Source organism: Mastigoproctus giganteus, chromosome 1, assembly GCF_048544385.1.
Source record: "Mastigoproctus giganteus isolate SK-2022 chromosome 1, ASM4854438v1, whole genome shotgun sequence".
NCBI lineage: Eukaryota > Metazoa > Arthropoda > Arachnida > Uropygi > Thelyphonidae > Mastigoproctus > Mastigoproctus giganteus.
In genome coordinates, this window is record NC_143575.1 from 53,579,383 (window position 1) to 53,593,721 (window position 14,339).

The 14,339-nt window shown below is 36.6% G+C and overlaps 1 protein-coding gene across 2 annotated transcripts in view; it reads left to right on the forward strand.

The window, feature by feature from the left end:
* The first annotated feature begins 434 nt into the window (after positions 1-434).
* LOC150090803 (transmembrane protein 245) overlaps positions 435-14,339 on the forward strand; it is a 148,081-nt gene continuing 134,176 nt past the window's right edge. For both annotated transcript variants that reach the window (XM_090380143.1, XM_090380135.1), the window contains exon 1: positions 435-1,128. In XM_090380143.1, coding sequence (XP_090236269.1) covers positions 601-1,128 — 528 coding nt within the window. In that variant the 5' untranslated portion in view covers positions 435-600. The remainder of the gene's footprint in view (positions 1,129-14,339) is intronic.

Below are 14,339 nucleotides of genomic sequence, written 5' to 3' on the forward strand. Positions count from 1 at the left end.
TGATTGATATATATATTTTTTCCGTTTGCAGAAATATAGCTAAATGAATAGTTTCCCGGTTATAAGATTAAACAAATTACTTATGTTATCAGGTTTATATTGGCATAATAGTTTTCTTAATTGTTCTTGGTAATTTATTTTTTATTATTTTCGATATTTTCATCAGCTGATATTAGTTTCGAGTTTCGGTGACATTCACGAGGGGTTCTGGGAGTCGTAGTTGCTGTTTTCTTCATGGTGGTGCAGATGCACTGTAGACGTATATGTTGTGCATAATTCCAATAATATTTTCCATGATAATTGACCCGTGGTTTCGAATTTTATTATAATAACATGCGCTTTACCGTTTCATTTATAGGGGAACATTAAATAAATATGAATTATTGTATACGAAGTTTAGAGCTACTATCGACATATGATCGTTTATATTTTTTTTTTTGCTGTGATGAAAAAAAATTGATTCATGTGCTTTAGCAACTCTGGTTACACCGGGAGTGCCCAGTCGGTGCTTGTTAATAAACAGGAACCCCACCTTAGAATAGTGATATTTATTAGAAGCACTGTGATATTCCGAAAACATTTACTATATTTATTAAAAATATGGCTTCTGGCGTTAGCCGGTCTGCGTCGTCATTTGGATTTGATGTATTTAATTTTGTTCCACAAGGGCATGAAAAAGCATTGAAGCAAGCTTTTTATAACATAGCTGCTATATTATTTGTTGTATTTTTGGCAGTTGCATGTGTTGCCGTGTATTTCGTTCTTGAACCTTTTTTAAGACCACTCTTGTGGGCTGTGTTATTTGGATCTGTTCTTCATCCATTCAAGAGGCGCCTTGCAGTTATTTTAAAAGGTTGGTTACAGAGGCTTGATAATTCTGGTACCCCTTTAGTGCTCGGAGTAGCAGTTTTACCATTTGAAGTTATTGACAGTATGTCAGAAGCTATAGGATGTTTTTTCCTAAAGTATCTGAGTGCCATATTAGCTGTTTCAATAGGCTTCCCAACGTTATATATTCTATACAATTTTCTGCCAAACAGTTTCATATATGGTTTTTGCAGGAGTCTTGGAATTTTACTTAACTTTGTCTCGGCACTTTTGGAATTCTTCAGTGGTGCAACTATACTAGTAAGTACAGTATTGTTTTAGATAAGTTTTTTCCTGTTAAAAAAAAAAAAAATATATATATATATATATATATATACACACACATACACACTGGTGTTCAAAGAAGGTTCATCACTCCTTAAAATTGTAATTGTCGTCTAAATAACGTAAGTAAATGGCAATATTTCTTACAGATTGCATCAGATACGATTGACACTTGTAGGTGATGACGTAATATTGCATGAGCTGTTACTTTCAGCTATATAAGCATGCTCTGCAAGAGTTGCAGTCATTCTTTGCTTGTGTGAGGATGGCGAGTTATGTATAGTTGACGCCACGAAGAAAGTGCTATTGTTGCTTTATGTGACGAAGGATGTTCTTCCTGTCATATTGCTTATAGAGTGTCTTGTAATCAGTTGACAGTGAGTAGATTTCTTTCCAAACTCAAGAATACTGGTTCTGTTGATAGGAAAAAGGAACCAGATGCAAATGAGTCTCTACACCAAAACAGGACTGCCTAAACAGGACTGCCTTTTGAAACACTTATGCCTTAAAAACCATAAAGCTTCTTTGTCTGAGCTGAAAAGAGAACGGGAAGAACCTATAGAAGTGATAGCAAGTGCAGTAATGGTCAGAAGACGCCTCTCTTTAAAAATGGAATTGTAGCCTGTCGTCCTAAGAAGAAGCCCCTCCTCATGCAAAAAATGAAAAGGGCCCGATTAATTTGGTGTAAGGAGCATGTAAAATAGACCCCCGAGCAGTGGAAGTCAGTTATTTTCTCGGATGAGAAAAAATTCAACCTGCATGGCTCTGATGGGAGTCAAACAATTCACCGTAGACGTGGCGAAGAATACCATCCAGACTGGTATCTACAATGAAATTCCCTACTAGCAAAATGATATGGGGGTGCATTTCGTATTGCGGAGTAGGTCACCTGCATTTATAAAAGGTTCCGTAAATGCTAATGGATACCTGGCTATATTGGAAGGCAAATTGCTGCCAACCATTAGAGACCATTTCAACCTGCCAAGTAACTGCATCTTTCCAGACCACTCTGCCCCTTGTCATTGGGCAAAAAGTGTAAGTAGGCACTTCTGTAGTTACTTTAGCTTAATTTCTGCTTTAGCGGTTCGACAGTAATGTGTTTACATTTGTTACAGGTGAAAAAATGGTTGGAAGAATGGTCCATTACAACTTTTAGCTGGCCAGGAAACAGCCCAGACTTGAATCTTATAGAGAACTGTTGGCATTGTGTGGAATCTACAGTTGCCAGGAAAAAACCAAAGACACTTTGTGACCTTCAGGAAGCCATAATTCGTGTTTGGAACCACAAACTATCAGTTGATTATTTTCAGAAATTGACCATGGCAGATATAAGCTAGTCTGTAATCAGGTTTAAAAGGAGGTTAGGTGGGCGAAGGCAGATTACGAGAAATCTTTGGTAAAAGATGCTAAGAAAAACAGCAAGGATTTCTTTACTTATATAAACTCTAAAAGGAAGGGGATGAATCTGATTGGTCCACTTGATATCGATGGTTCGACTGTTGATGATCCTGCTCAGATAGCAAACAAACTGAATGAGTATTTTGCATCTACATTCACACATGAGGAGTTATTAAGGTTTGAAAACGGCAGAAGGTTATCAAATTGTAGCAGGGTGCTTAATGATTTTGTAATAACTGAGAGCAAAGTGGAGGAGAAATTGTTGAAGTTAAACATAAGAAAGGCACCTGGAGTCGATGGGATCTATCCAGTTATATTAAAGGCGGCGGCAAAGCAACTAAGCAAACCCTTAGCCATAATTATGAGAGCATCCTTGGACTGGAGATGTGCAAATGTACCCCAATTCACAAAGGGGGGATCGAAGGGTGACACGAGTCATTACAGACCAGTTAGTTTAACTTCTGTTCTGGGTAAAATAATGGAGTCAATGGTTAAAGATGCATTGTGGGATCATCTAGACAAGACTGCAGCAATAATTCAGACACAGCATGGGTTTGTTAAGGGAAAGTCTTGTCTGACCTATTTGATAGGATATTATGATGTGGTTACAAAGGAACTGGATGCAAAAAATAATTTTGATATCATATATTTAGATTTCAGGAAAGCTTTTGACACTGTTGCGCATAGAAGACTAATGTACAAATTGGAGTAGAATGGTATTAAGGGTAAGTTGCTACAATGGATAAAAGGATGGTTGAGTGGGAGAAGACAGAGGGTGGTAATTAATGGGTGCTGCTCTTCGTGGACTAATGTTATTAGTGGAGTCCCACAGGGTTCAGTGTTGGTTCCTCTGTTGTTTTGTATATTTATCAATGATATTGATGAAGGTATATCAGGCTTAGTGTCAAAGTTTGCAGATGATACAAAGGTTGGCAGGGTTGTTAATGACAGTAATGGCAGTGTTCTACTGCAATAGGATCTAGATAATTTGGGCAGATGGGCTAAAAAAAGTGGCAACTGAAGTTTAACCTTGATAAATGCAAAGTATTGCATATGGGTAGAAGTAACCCCAGAGAAATGTACCAACTGTGTGGTACTACACTTAAGGTGGTAGAAAATGAAAAAGACCTGGGAGTAATTGTGCAGTCAGATATGAAGTTTTCTGACCAGTGCAGACAGGCTGCCAGGGCAGGTCATGGGGTTTTGTAAATGATATATAGGAATTTTGCTAGCAGGGAAAAGGAGGTGATTGTCCCTCTGTATAAGACAATGGTCAGGCCACGCCTCGAGTACTGCGTACAGGTCTGGAGGCCTCATTTTAGGAAGGATGTAGATTTGCTTGAGCGTGTACAGAGAAGGGCAACAAAATTGGTGAGGGGAATGAAGGGATCCTCTTATGAAGAGAGGCTTAGGTTCTGCAAATTGCAGTGGCTGGAGACTAGGCACCTGCGCAGTGATCTGATTGAGGTATATAAGGCCTTGAATGGATTGAGCCCGCTGAATTCTGATGAGATCCTTCAACTTGTTTAGATTATGAACCTAAGGGGGCATAAATTCAAATTAAGAAAAGACAGATGTAGAATAGATGTGTGGAAATTTGCCTTTAGCCAGCGGGTGGTTAATTGCTGGAACAAACTTCCATCTGTCGTTGTGGAAGTTGATAGGTTAAATAAATTTAAGGAGGAACTGGACAGGCATTTGGAGGGAATGGTGTGATTTTTTTTTTTTTGGCTGATACTGCATAAGCACATACACTTGCTTTCTTGCATCACAAATGCACTACTACTACTACTACCTTGCCAATGCATGGACAGTGTGCTGCTGTCATCAGGACCAGAGGTGGTTCAACTAAATATTAGTTTGCACCTGGTGAACTTTTCATTTTGTTTTCCATTTAAAATGATAAACTGTAGCAAATTGAGGGCTTCTGATAACATTTCAGCCATAATTGTTGTGTTTACCAAAACTGTTGTATAAAGGCGGAAAATACTCATTTTGGAACATTTTGAGAGCACCTGTCAAATATTACTTATCTTTGCCTTAACTATTAATAAATATCTTTTGTTTATATTTCTATTTGTAATGCTAGTCATTAATGTGATATACCGTCATGAAAAAGGGTTAGAAATGTGAAATGCCTAGGTGATGCACTTTCTTTGAACACCAGTGTATGTTAGTAGTGTTAATTTGAATGATATACCTCATATAGTTATAGTTTATTCTATTCACAGTTGCAGCCAATTTGGGACAAAACTTTTTATTCTGTGATTAAGTTAAAAAATAAAGAATGACACTTGAATTATTTACTCAATTCCATCCACTTCATGATGTTTTACAATACTATATGTTAAAATAGACTCAGAACCAGGATGAGATATACCTGAACTCTAGTTGAATTTTCAGCACTATTCAGAATTCTACCTTTCTCAGAACTGACCATGTGAACTCCTGTCAACAGTAGCCATGATAAATTGTTTGTCTCCAGTTGAGGCTGTAGTTGATCGTCTTAGGCAGAGATGTTTTTTCAGCCTGTACAGCATTAAAACAAACACACACACACACAGACACACGTGTGGACAAAATGTATGGTACTTTATCATGTATTTTGTCTTGTGCTGTTAAAAATAATTTGAATTTTTCATTTATTTCCATTTCTTTTGTTACATGGACATAGCAGCAGCAGTGGGATACTAAGGCTTAGTTTTAAATTATAATAATAATAACTTAAGACACGATAAAGAATGGTACGAACCATTTAAAATGTTCTGTATTTCGCAGTCTAATCACAAAATTAAAATAAAGAGATTCTACTCCTTTCATCTTAACAGAATGCAATGAGTAGAATCTCTTTCATCACTGTGTACATATTAGAGAGATGCATTGATAGGTGCCATAGTGTGTAAAACAAAGTGCGTGATATAAGTGAAAATTCTGCAGCACATGTGTTTAGTATGCAGAATGGATTTTTCCACATCACTATAGTACATGGTGATAGTTTGGGATGTCAAGAGTATTTCCAGATGAAATTTTTTTTTGTTTGCATTCAAATTGTATAAAATGCTTATGGTGTAAGGCAGGGGTCTGTACCCTTTCCCTTGTGAGTGCCATTTTTGTTCATTATAATTATAAATATCTTCATGCATGCCATTTGGACAAGTGTGTGTACACATTATAATATATGGAAAATTTTGAAATTGTCATACCAATGGTATACTGCCTGGTGGCACACATGAAGTGACAAGGGACAAATAACACATACAGTAAGTCTTCACTGCTAGCACAGTGTTTTTAATTGCCATCCAGTGGCGGATTTAGCACTTGAGAGGCCCCAGACGCAATTCAATTTTGAGGCCCCCCCCTCTAAATATTTTCGGTACCACTACAGTGTGCATTCTACGCGCATGTTTTTACTATAGCACGCGCTCTAGATTTGGTGTTGCGGTTTTAATCATTTTGGTTGTGCAATTCTTTCATACATATTTTAACTAATGTTTAAATGAAAAAATGACACAACTACCATCCCTCCCAAATCCAACATTAATACATAAAATTAATACAATTTAAGTATTATGTATTCTACTTCAGATTCACTTAGTTCGCATAGATATTTCATATAATATGTGGGGATATTTGCATAAGAGTTTATTAACTTCTCATATTAAATTATAGTTTTATTCAGTAATGGTAATAAAGATGAGTGTATAAATTTTATATGAAACAATTTAATTTTTTTTTTTGAGACCTGAGATTTGAGGCCCCCTCTATTTAAGAGGCCCCAGGCGCGCGCCTCGTGCACCTGTGCGGAAATCCGCCACTGTTGCCATCCTTTCACACCATGTGGAAAAGGCCTGGTGTGAGTCCTAGTCATGTGGGAGTTTAAATAAGAACATTTTAAAATTATTTGGACTAATTGTAGATTGTGTAGTTTGGATAATTGATATGTTCAAGTAATCTAACTAACTAAATTTGAATAGATTACTGTAGCAGTGACAAGCTGGGTCAAAAATTGTTACTGGGGAAATAAAATAGAATGTATTGGAGGTCAAAGCATAATATTGAAAATAGCACTGGCCTTCGGCCCACCTGGGTTTCCCAGGTACGTCTTATGGCCAGTCCGCCTCTGTACTGTAGTATATACAGATATGAAGTGGGTAACTGTAGACCTGTCAATTTAACTTCTGTGCCATGGAATCATTAGTTAAGAGAAATAATGCAGGAATATCTTGATAGAGTGAAGTCATAAGACAATCTCAGCATAGGTTTGTTAAAGGGAGATCATGCCTCACTAATCTGATTAGCTACTATGAGGTTTTCACAAAGGAACTGGATGTAAAGAATATTTTGACATCACCTACTAAAATTTCAGTAAAGCACTTAATACTATATCACATATACATCTATTGAGTTGAGCAATGTGGATAAAGGGATGGTTAAGTATTAGAAGGCAAGGAGTGGTTATTAATGGTCACTGCTCTGTATGGACTAATGTGATTAGTGGAATTCCACAGTGGTAAGTGTTGGGCCCCCTTTCTGTAAATGACATTGATGGGTATTTCAAGTTTGATGTCTGAGTTTGCTGATAATACAGAGGTGGAACAGTGGTTAATGTTAGTAATTAAGGTATTCTACTTCATGAGGATCTAGATAAATTAAATAGATCGGCTGTAAAATTACAATCGATGGTTAAATGTGATAAATGCAAGATACGGTGGTATCAAACTCAAAGCAGTGGAGTGTAAGAGTAAATTGTACAGTCTGACATGAATGCTCTCTCTCTCTCCCTTTGCAGTGTAAACAAGCTTCTAGAAAAACTCATAGGGTTCTCTCAGTGATATACAGGAACTTTCCCAACAGCGACAGAGATGATTATCCCATTGTAGTAGTAGAGGCATATGATGCAAGAAAGCAAGCTTATGTAGCATCAGCCAAAAAAAAATCAAAAAAAAAAAAAAAAAAAAAACAGATGGAAGTGTGTTCCAGCAATCAAATTTCTGCACATCTATTCTACAGCTGTCTTTCCTCAATTTGAATTTATGCCACCTTAGGTTTGTAATCTTGGCAAGAATATGGGCCTGACCCATTCAAGGCCTTATACACCTCAATCAGATCATCATAGGTGCCTAGTCTCCAGATGCTGCAATTTGAAGAACTTCAGCCTTTCTTGGTAAGAGAATCCCTTCATTCCCCTCACCAATCTTGTTGCCCTTCTATATACACCCTCAAGCAAATCTACATCCTTCCTAAAATGAGGCCTCCAGACCTGTACGCAGTACACAAGTCATGGCCTGACCATTGCCTTATACAAAGGATTAATCGCCTCCTTTTCCCTACTAGCAAAATTCCTGTATATCATTGACAATTACCCATAACAGTTACCCATACCCCATGATGTGCTCTGGCAGCCTGTGTGCACTGCTCAGAAAACTTCATATCTGACTGCACAATTACTTTGTTGCGCATGAAAAACTACTGTACAAATTGGAGCAGAATGGTATTAAAAGGGTAAGTTGCTACAATGGATAAAAGGATGGTTGAGTGGGAGAAGACAGAGGGTGGTAATCAGTGGGCGCTGCTCTTCGTTGACTAATGTTATTAGTGGAGTTTCACAGGGTTCGGTGTTGGGTCCACTGTTGTTTTGTATATTTATGAATGATATTGATGAAGGTATATCAGGCTTAGTGTTGAAGTTTGCAGGTGATACAAAGGTTGGCAGGGTTGTCAATGACAGTAATGGCAGTGTCCTACTGCAACAGAATCTAGAAAATTTGGAAGATGGGCTGAGAAGTGGCAATTGAAGTTTAACATTGACAAATGCAAAGTATTGTACTGCATATGGGTAGAAGTAACCCAAGAGGAACGTACCAACTGCGTTGTACTACACTTAAGGTGGTAGAAAATGAAAAAGACCTGGGAGTAATTGTGCACTCAGATATGAAGTTTTCTGAGCAATGCAGACAGGCTGCCAGGGCTGGTCATGGGATTTTGTCAATGATATACAGGAATTTTGCTAGCAGGAAAAAGGAGGTGATTGTCCCTCTGTATAAGACAATGGTCAGGCCATGCCTTGAGTACTGCGTACAGGTCTGGCGGCCTCATTTTAGGAAGGATGTAGATTTGCTCGATTGTGTACAGGGAAGGGCAAGAAGATTGGTGAGAGGAATGAAAGGATCCTCTTACCAAGAGAGGCTTAAGTTCTGCAAATTGCAACAGCTGGAGACTAGGCACCTGCGTGGTGATCTGATTTAGGTGTATAAGGCCTTGAATGGGTTGGGCATGCTGAATTCTGAAGGGATTCTTCCACTTGTTCAGATTACGAACCTAAGGGGTCATAAATTCAAATTGAGGAAAGACAGATGTAGAATAGATATGTGTAAATTTGCCTTTAGCCAGCGGGTGGTTAATTGCTGGAACAAACTTCTATCTGTCGTTGTGGAAGTTGATAGGTTAAATAAATTAAAGGAGGAACTGGACAAATATTTATTGGGAATGGTTGTGTGAATTTTTTTTTTTTTTTTTTGGCTGTTGCTTCATAAGCTCATATGCTTGCTTTTTTGCATCACATGCTACTATTACTACTACTACTCCCAGGTCTTTTTCATTTTCTACCACCCTAAGTGTAGTACCACATAGTTAATATGTTTGTCTAGGATTACTTCTACCCATATGTAGTACTTTGCATTTGTCAATGTTAAACTTCAGTTGCCACTTCTCAGCTCATCTGCCAAACTTTTCTAGATCCTGTTGCAGTAGCATTCTGTCATTAACAACCCTGCCAACCATTGTATCATCTGCAAACTTTGACATTAAGCGTGATATACCTTCATCAATATCATTCATAAATATACAAATCAGCAGTGGACCGAATCCTGGGCGACTCCACTAATAATGTTAGTCCACGAAGAGCAGCATCCATTGATTATCACTCTGTCTTCTCCCACTCAACCACCCTTTTATCCATTGTAGCAACTTGCCCTTAATACCATACTACTCCAATTTGTACAGTAGTCTTCCATGTGCAATAGTATCATTGTATAAGGCAATGGTTAGACAACATCTTGAATACTGCATACAGATTTTTGGAAAATTCATTTTAGGAAGGACATAAATCTGTTAGAGAGGTGTAGAGATGAGTAACAAGATTAGCTGGAGATGCAAATGGACATTCTTATTAAGAAAGGCCAGGGCTTTGCAAATTGGAATATCTTGAAACTAAGCATCTGTGGGGGTGACTTAATTGAAGTACAAGGCTTTAATAATGCTAAGTAAATAGAATACTGATGGAATCTTTACTCTTTCTGGGATAAAGCACTTAAGGAGACATAAATTTAAACCAGAAATGGATGGCTGCAGAATAAATGTGTGGAAATATGCATTCAGCCAAGGAGTAATCAATTGTTGGAATAAACTTTCACCTAGGGTTGTAGAGGTGGATAGTTTGAATAAATTTAAGGAAACAAATTATTGAAAGCAATGGACAAATGACCTGTTTTTTTTTTTTTCTTTGGCTGTTGCTATATGAGCTTTGCTTCCTTGCATCTATATTGTCAGCACTAATACTAATATAAAAATATCAGATTATAGTATGCATTTTGTAATGCATACTACAATCTGTTGTTTTTATTCATTAAAATACATTAACTTAATAAAAGAATTATGTTATTATTATTTATTAGCTATATGGTGCAAGGAAGCTTGTGGCTTATGCTGCACCAGCCAAAAAAAAATTCCCGAGTTACCCAGAGAAAGAGAGAGAGAAAAGTAGAAGGAAATTACCAAGAAAGAGTAGAATGATGATATCCAGCTCAGGACCCTGGGTGTGCCAAGCCCATACTCACCAGATGTGAGCCCCTGGGGTTTGGTTCATTTATTTGATGGTCTGCAAGAAATCTGTAGACATATGGGTGATGATACTATTACTAATAAGTAGCAACATATTTTTGTTTATTAGATTTCTTCCACTAAATTGCTTTTCTGACATAAAACATGCACCTTCTATAGTAATCTAGGGTTTTATCTGCTAATTGTTTAGCAGATATCAATTACAGTTATGGGATTTGATATTTTTCATTCATACCTTTATTAACCAGAAAACTCATCTTATTTTTTTTTATTAAAACTAAGTTAACTAATAAGTTAACTAATATATTCAAATAATGATTTGCAAAATTAAACAGTATTATTGTGCCATTATACGAATTTATACTCTGTGGTTTTCATTAGATAGTTTGAATTTAATTTTTTAATTTTTTTATTTCTGTGCAGTAGGAATTAGCACCTCTTCAGTATTATTTATTGCAGTTTGTAGCAATTCCTGTATGTAGTATAATATTTTAATATTTTGGGGGATAGTAACTCTCTGGATATTGACTGGAACTTGTGGGTTGGTTACTCGCACACTAGCAAGACTTGTGGATTTATTGGATGACTGTTTTCTATAGCAGCATGTTAGAGAGGCAACCGGAGGGAGTAATATTCTTGATCTGATTATCAGCAGTGATTATTCATGCATTAAGATTCTGAAGATAAAGGAACCACTAGGTGGCAGTGATCACAGTGTATTGATGAGATTTACTTAAAGATGTAACTACTATCAAGGGGAAAGGGAAGAGTTTTTGCTTTTATAAAGGTGACTTCAGTGGTCTCAGACAGTTTTTAAATTCTATACGGTGGGACCAACTGATCAGCCAATCTAAATGGGAAGCATTCAAGGAATTAATCATGGAAGCTACTAGCCTTTTCATATCAACTAAGAAATAATGTGCAAGGTTTAGGCATAAATGAATGTCAGATGAACTAAAGAGACTCATGGCAGAGAAGAAAAATGCATGGGATGCATATAAATTATCAGGTGACACAGAAGCCTGTTGTAGATATAAGCTAATCTTTAATCAAGTCATGAAGGAGGTTAAGCAAACGAAGGCAGATTAGAGAAATCTTTGGCAAAGGATGCAAAGAAAAACAGCAAAGACTTCTTTGCTCATGTAAACTCTAGAATAGAGGGGTGAATCAGATTGGTCTACTTGATATCGATGGTTCAACTGTTGACAATCCCGCTCAGGATTCTGGCAAACTGAATGAGTATTTTGCACTACATTCATGCAAGTGGAATTCTTTATGGAAGTGGAGGCTAACAGGGAGCTTAATGATTTTGTAATAAGTAGAGGAAAGTGGAAAAGAAGTTGTTAAACATAAGAAAGGCACCTGGGATGGATGGGATCTATTCGGTTATATTAAGGGAGGCTGCAAGAATTAAGCAAACCCTTAGCCATAATTATGAAAGCAATCCTTGGATTTGGCGGAGGTGCCCACAGACAGAAGCTGTGTTAATGTATCCCCGTTCACAAAGTGGATTAAAGGATGAAACAACTAATTACAGACCTGTTAGTTTAATTTCTGTTCCAGGGAAAATAATGGAGTCACTGGTTAAAGAAGTAATGCAGGATCATCTAGACTAGGGGTTGCCACTTTTCTGGTGGTGGGCTACTTTTGATATTAATTAAATGGTTGCAAGCACCAAAAATTAAAGCATTTATTAAGGGTTTTACATTGAAATATATAAACTAGAAGATTAATACATACATTATATACTCTGTCATACATAATGTTATTTTATTTTTCGAAATAATAAAATAAAATTTAATTAAAATTAATGTGAAACTCGTGATTGCATTTCTTCAGTTATCGAACGAAAACCTGGAGTATAAGATGAACACCCAGGTCGCAAACAATCAATTAGATGTATATTTGTAAATCTAGATCTATTCTTTGACTTTATGAAATTCATGCTAGAAAATAATGATTTACAGAGGTACATTGAACAAAAGCAAGAGTTCACTATTAGCATTACACTTTTTACAAAGGATAAATATTTTTTATATGATTGAAAAACAATGTCACTTTGAAGTTTAACAATTTCTAGTTCAGTTTCTACAATGTCTGTTTTAAATAAGTTTCCAATTAATTCTGAAATCTCAGAAATATCTACATTATTGAAGAGATTTAGAACATATTTCACAACTGGTTCAGTTTTCTTGAAATCCTGGAAACACCATCTGAATTCTTGCTTTAGCTCTTCAGGATGTTCTAGAAAAGGCTGAATATTAAAACTCTTTTCAGTGGCAGTTTCGATAATAAACTCTTTCAAATAAGGGAAGTGTGACCATGACTTTTTTTCTTACATCAGATTCCCACAAGTTTAGTTTACCTTTGAATGTTGATTAAACTAATCACTTCAGCAATATTCTTGTCTTTTACCTGAAGTTCAAGATTTAATACATTAAGTTCCAGATTCTTATCCGTGAAGAATGCTAAATCTATCAACCAAGTGTGGTCATTAAGTTATTGATATTCCTCATTTCATTTCTGTATTCGAGAAACACTCGAACTTCGGTAAGTAACTCACAGAATCTTTCCACGATCTTCCCTCTACTTCAGTGTGCAATATCTTGCCCGAATATTCAGATTCAACTTCTTTCAAGAAAGATCTAAGTAGTCTATGCTGCAAACTTGAAGAATGAATGGAATTTATAATTTTTTTTACCACATTCATCACATTCTTAAAACGAATCACTTTTGTACAGAGTATTTCCTGGTGGATAATACAATGGTATGTAATTAGTGCTGGAAATGAAGCATCTTTCTTACACTGACTAATGGAACCGTTTCTGATACCTACCATCGCAGGTGCACCACTGGTGGTCATTGACACTAGTTTTTGAAGAGGAATTTTGTTTCTGGAAGCATAATCTTTAAATGCTTGATAAATATCTTCCCCTCTAGCTTTGCCTTTCAATGAAAGAATTGTTAAAAGTTCCTCTTTCACTGAATTATTGTAAAAAACCATTTGAACTATGACCGCTATTTGTGCTGTATCTGTTATGTCTGTTGACTCATCAAATTGTAATGAATAGTAGGCACAGGTGTGAAGGTCATCCCTCAACTGTGACTTTAAATTTTTTGAAATTTCTTCTATCCTCCTTTTTATAGTGTTAGCAGATAGTTGTAAATCTTTAATCGATGGAATAATGGTTGACTTATTGCTTAAATCTTCAAAAAGGAAATCTGCAGCAGACAGCATTGCTTCCTTAACTAGTTCTCCATTCTCGAATGGCTTTTTTCTTTTTGCAAGAAAATAAGCAATTTTGAAAGGTGATATTGTTGCATTATATGATAATGTTGCATGAAAGATAATATATGTTGCATTGCACTGTCAATCTATGGACAGTGCAATGTTGAATCAGTTTGGTGTGGCATTAGCAAAGGCACATATGCAAGAAAGCAGGCTTATATAGCATCTTCAGGTGGTAGATGACTTTCATCAACCGGTGAAATACCACCACTTTGCTCTTTGGCGGCTTGAAGTGGTGAAATCCATGTTTAGTCCCTAGAGCAAAGTTTCCGGCATTCCCCCCCCCCCCCTTACTTCTCCTTCAACCCACGCATGGTACTAAGTACTATAGGTTTTGATACCTTTCGTGTTTGGGGTTTTCATAAAAAAAAAATAAAAAAAAAATCAGCCAAAAAAAAACCCACACAACCTTCTCATTTCACCCATCCACTCGCTCCAAATGTTTGTCTAATTCTGCCTTAAATCTATTTAAGCTATCAACTTCTACAACGACAGATGGAAGTTTGTTCCAGCAATCAATCACCTGCTGGCTAAAGGCAAACCTCCACACATCTATCCTACAACTGTCTTTCCTCAATTTGAATTTATGCGCTCTCAGGCGATTATTCTGAGTAAGAGGAAGAATCCCATCAGCATTGAGCATGCTCAAACTATTCAAGGC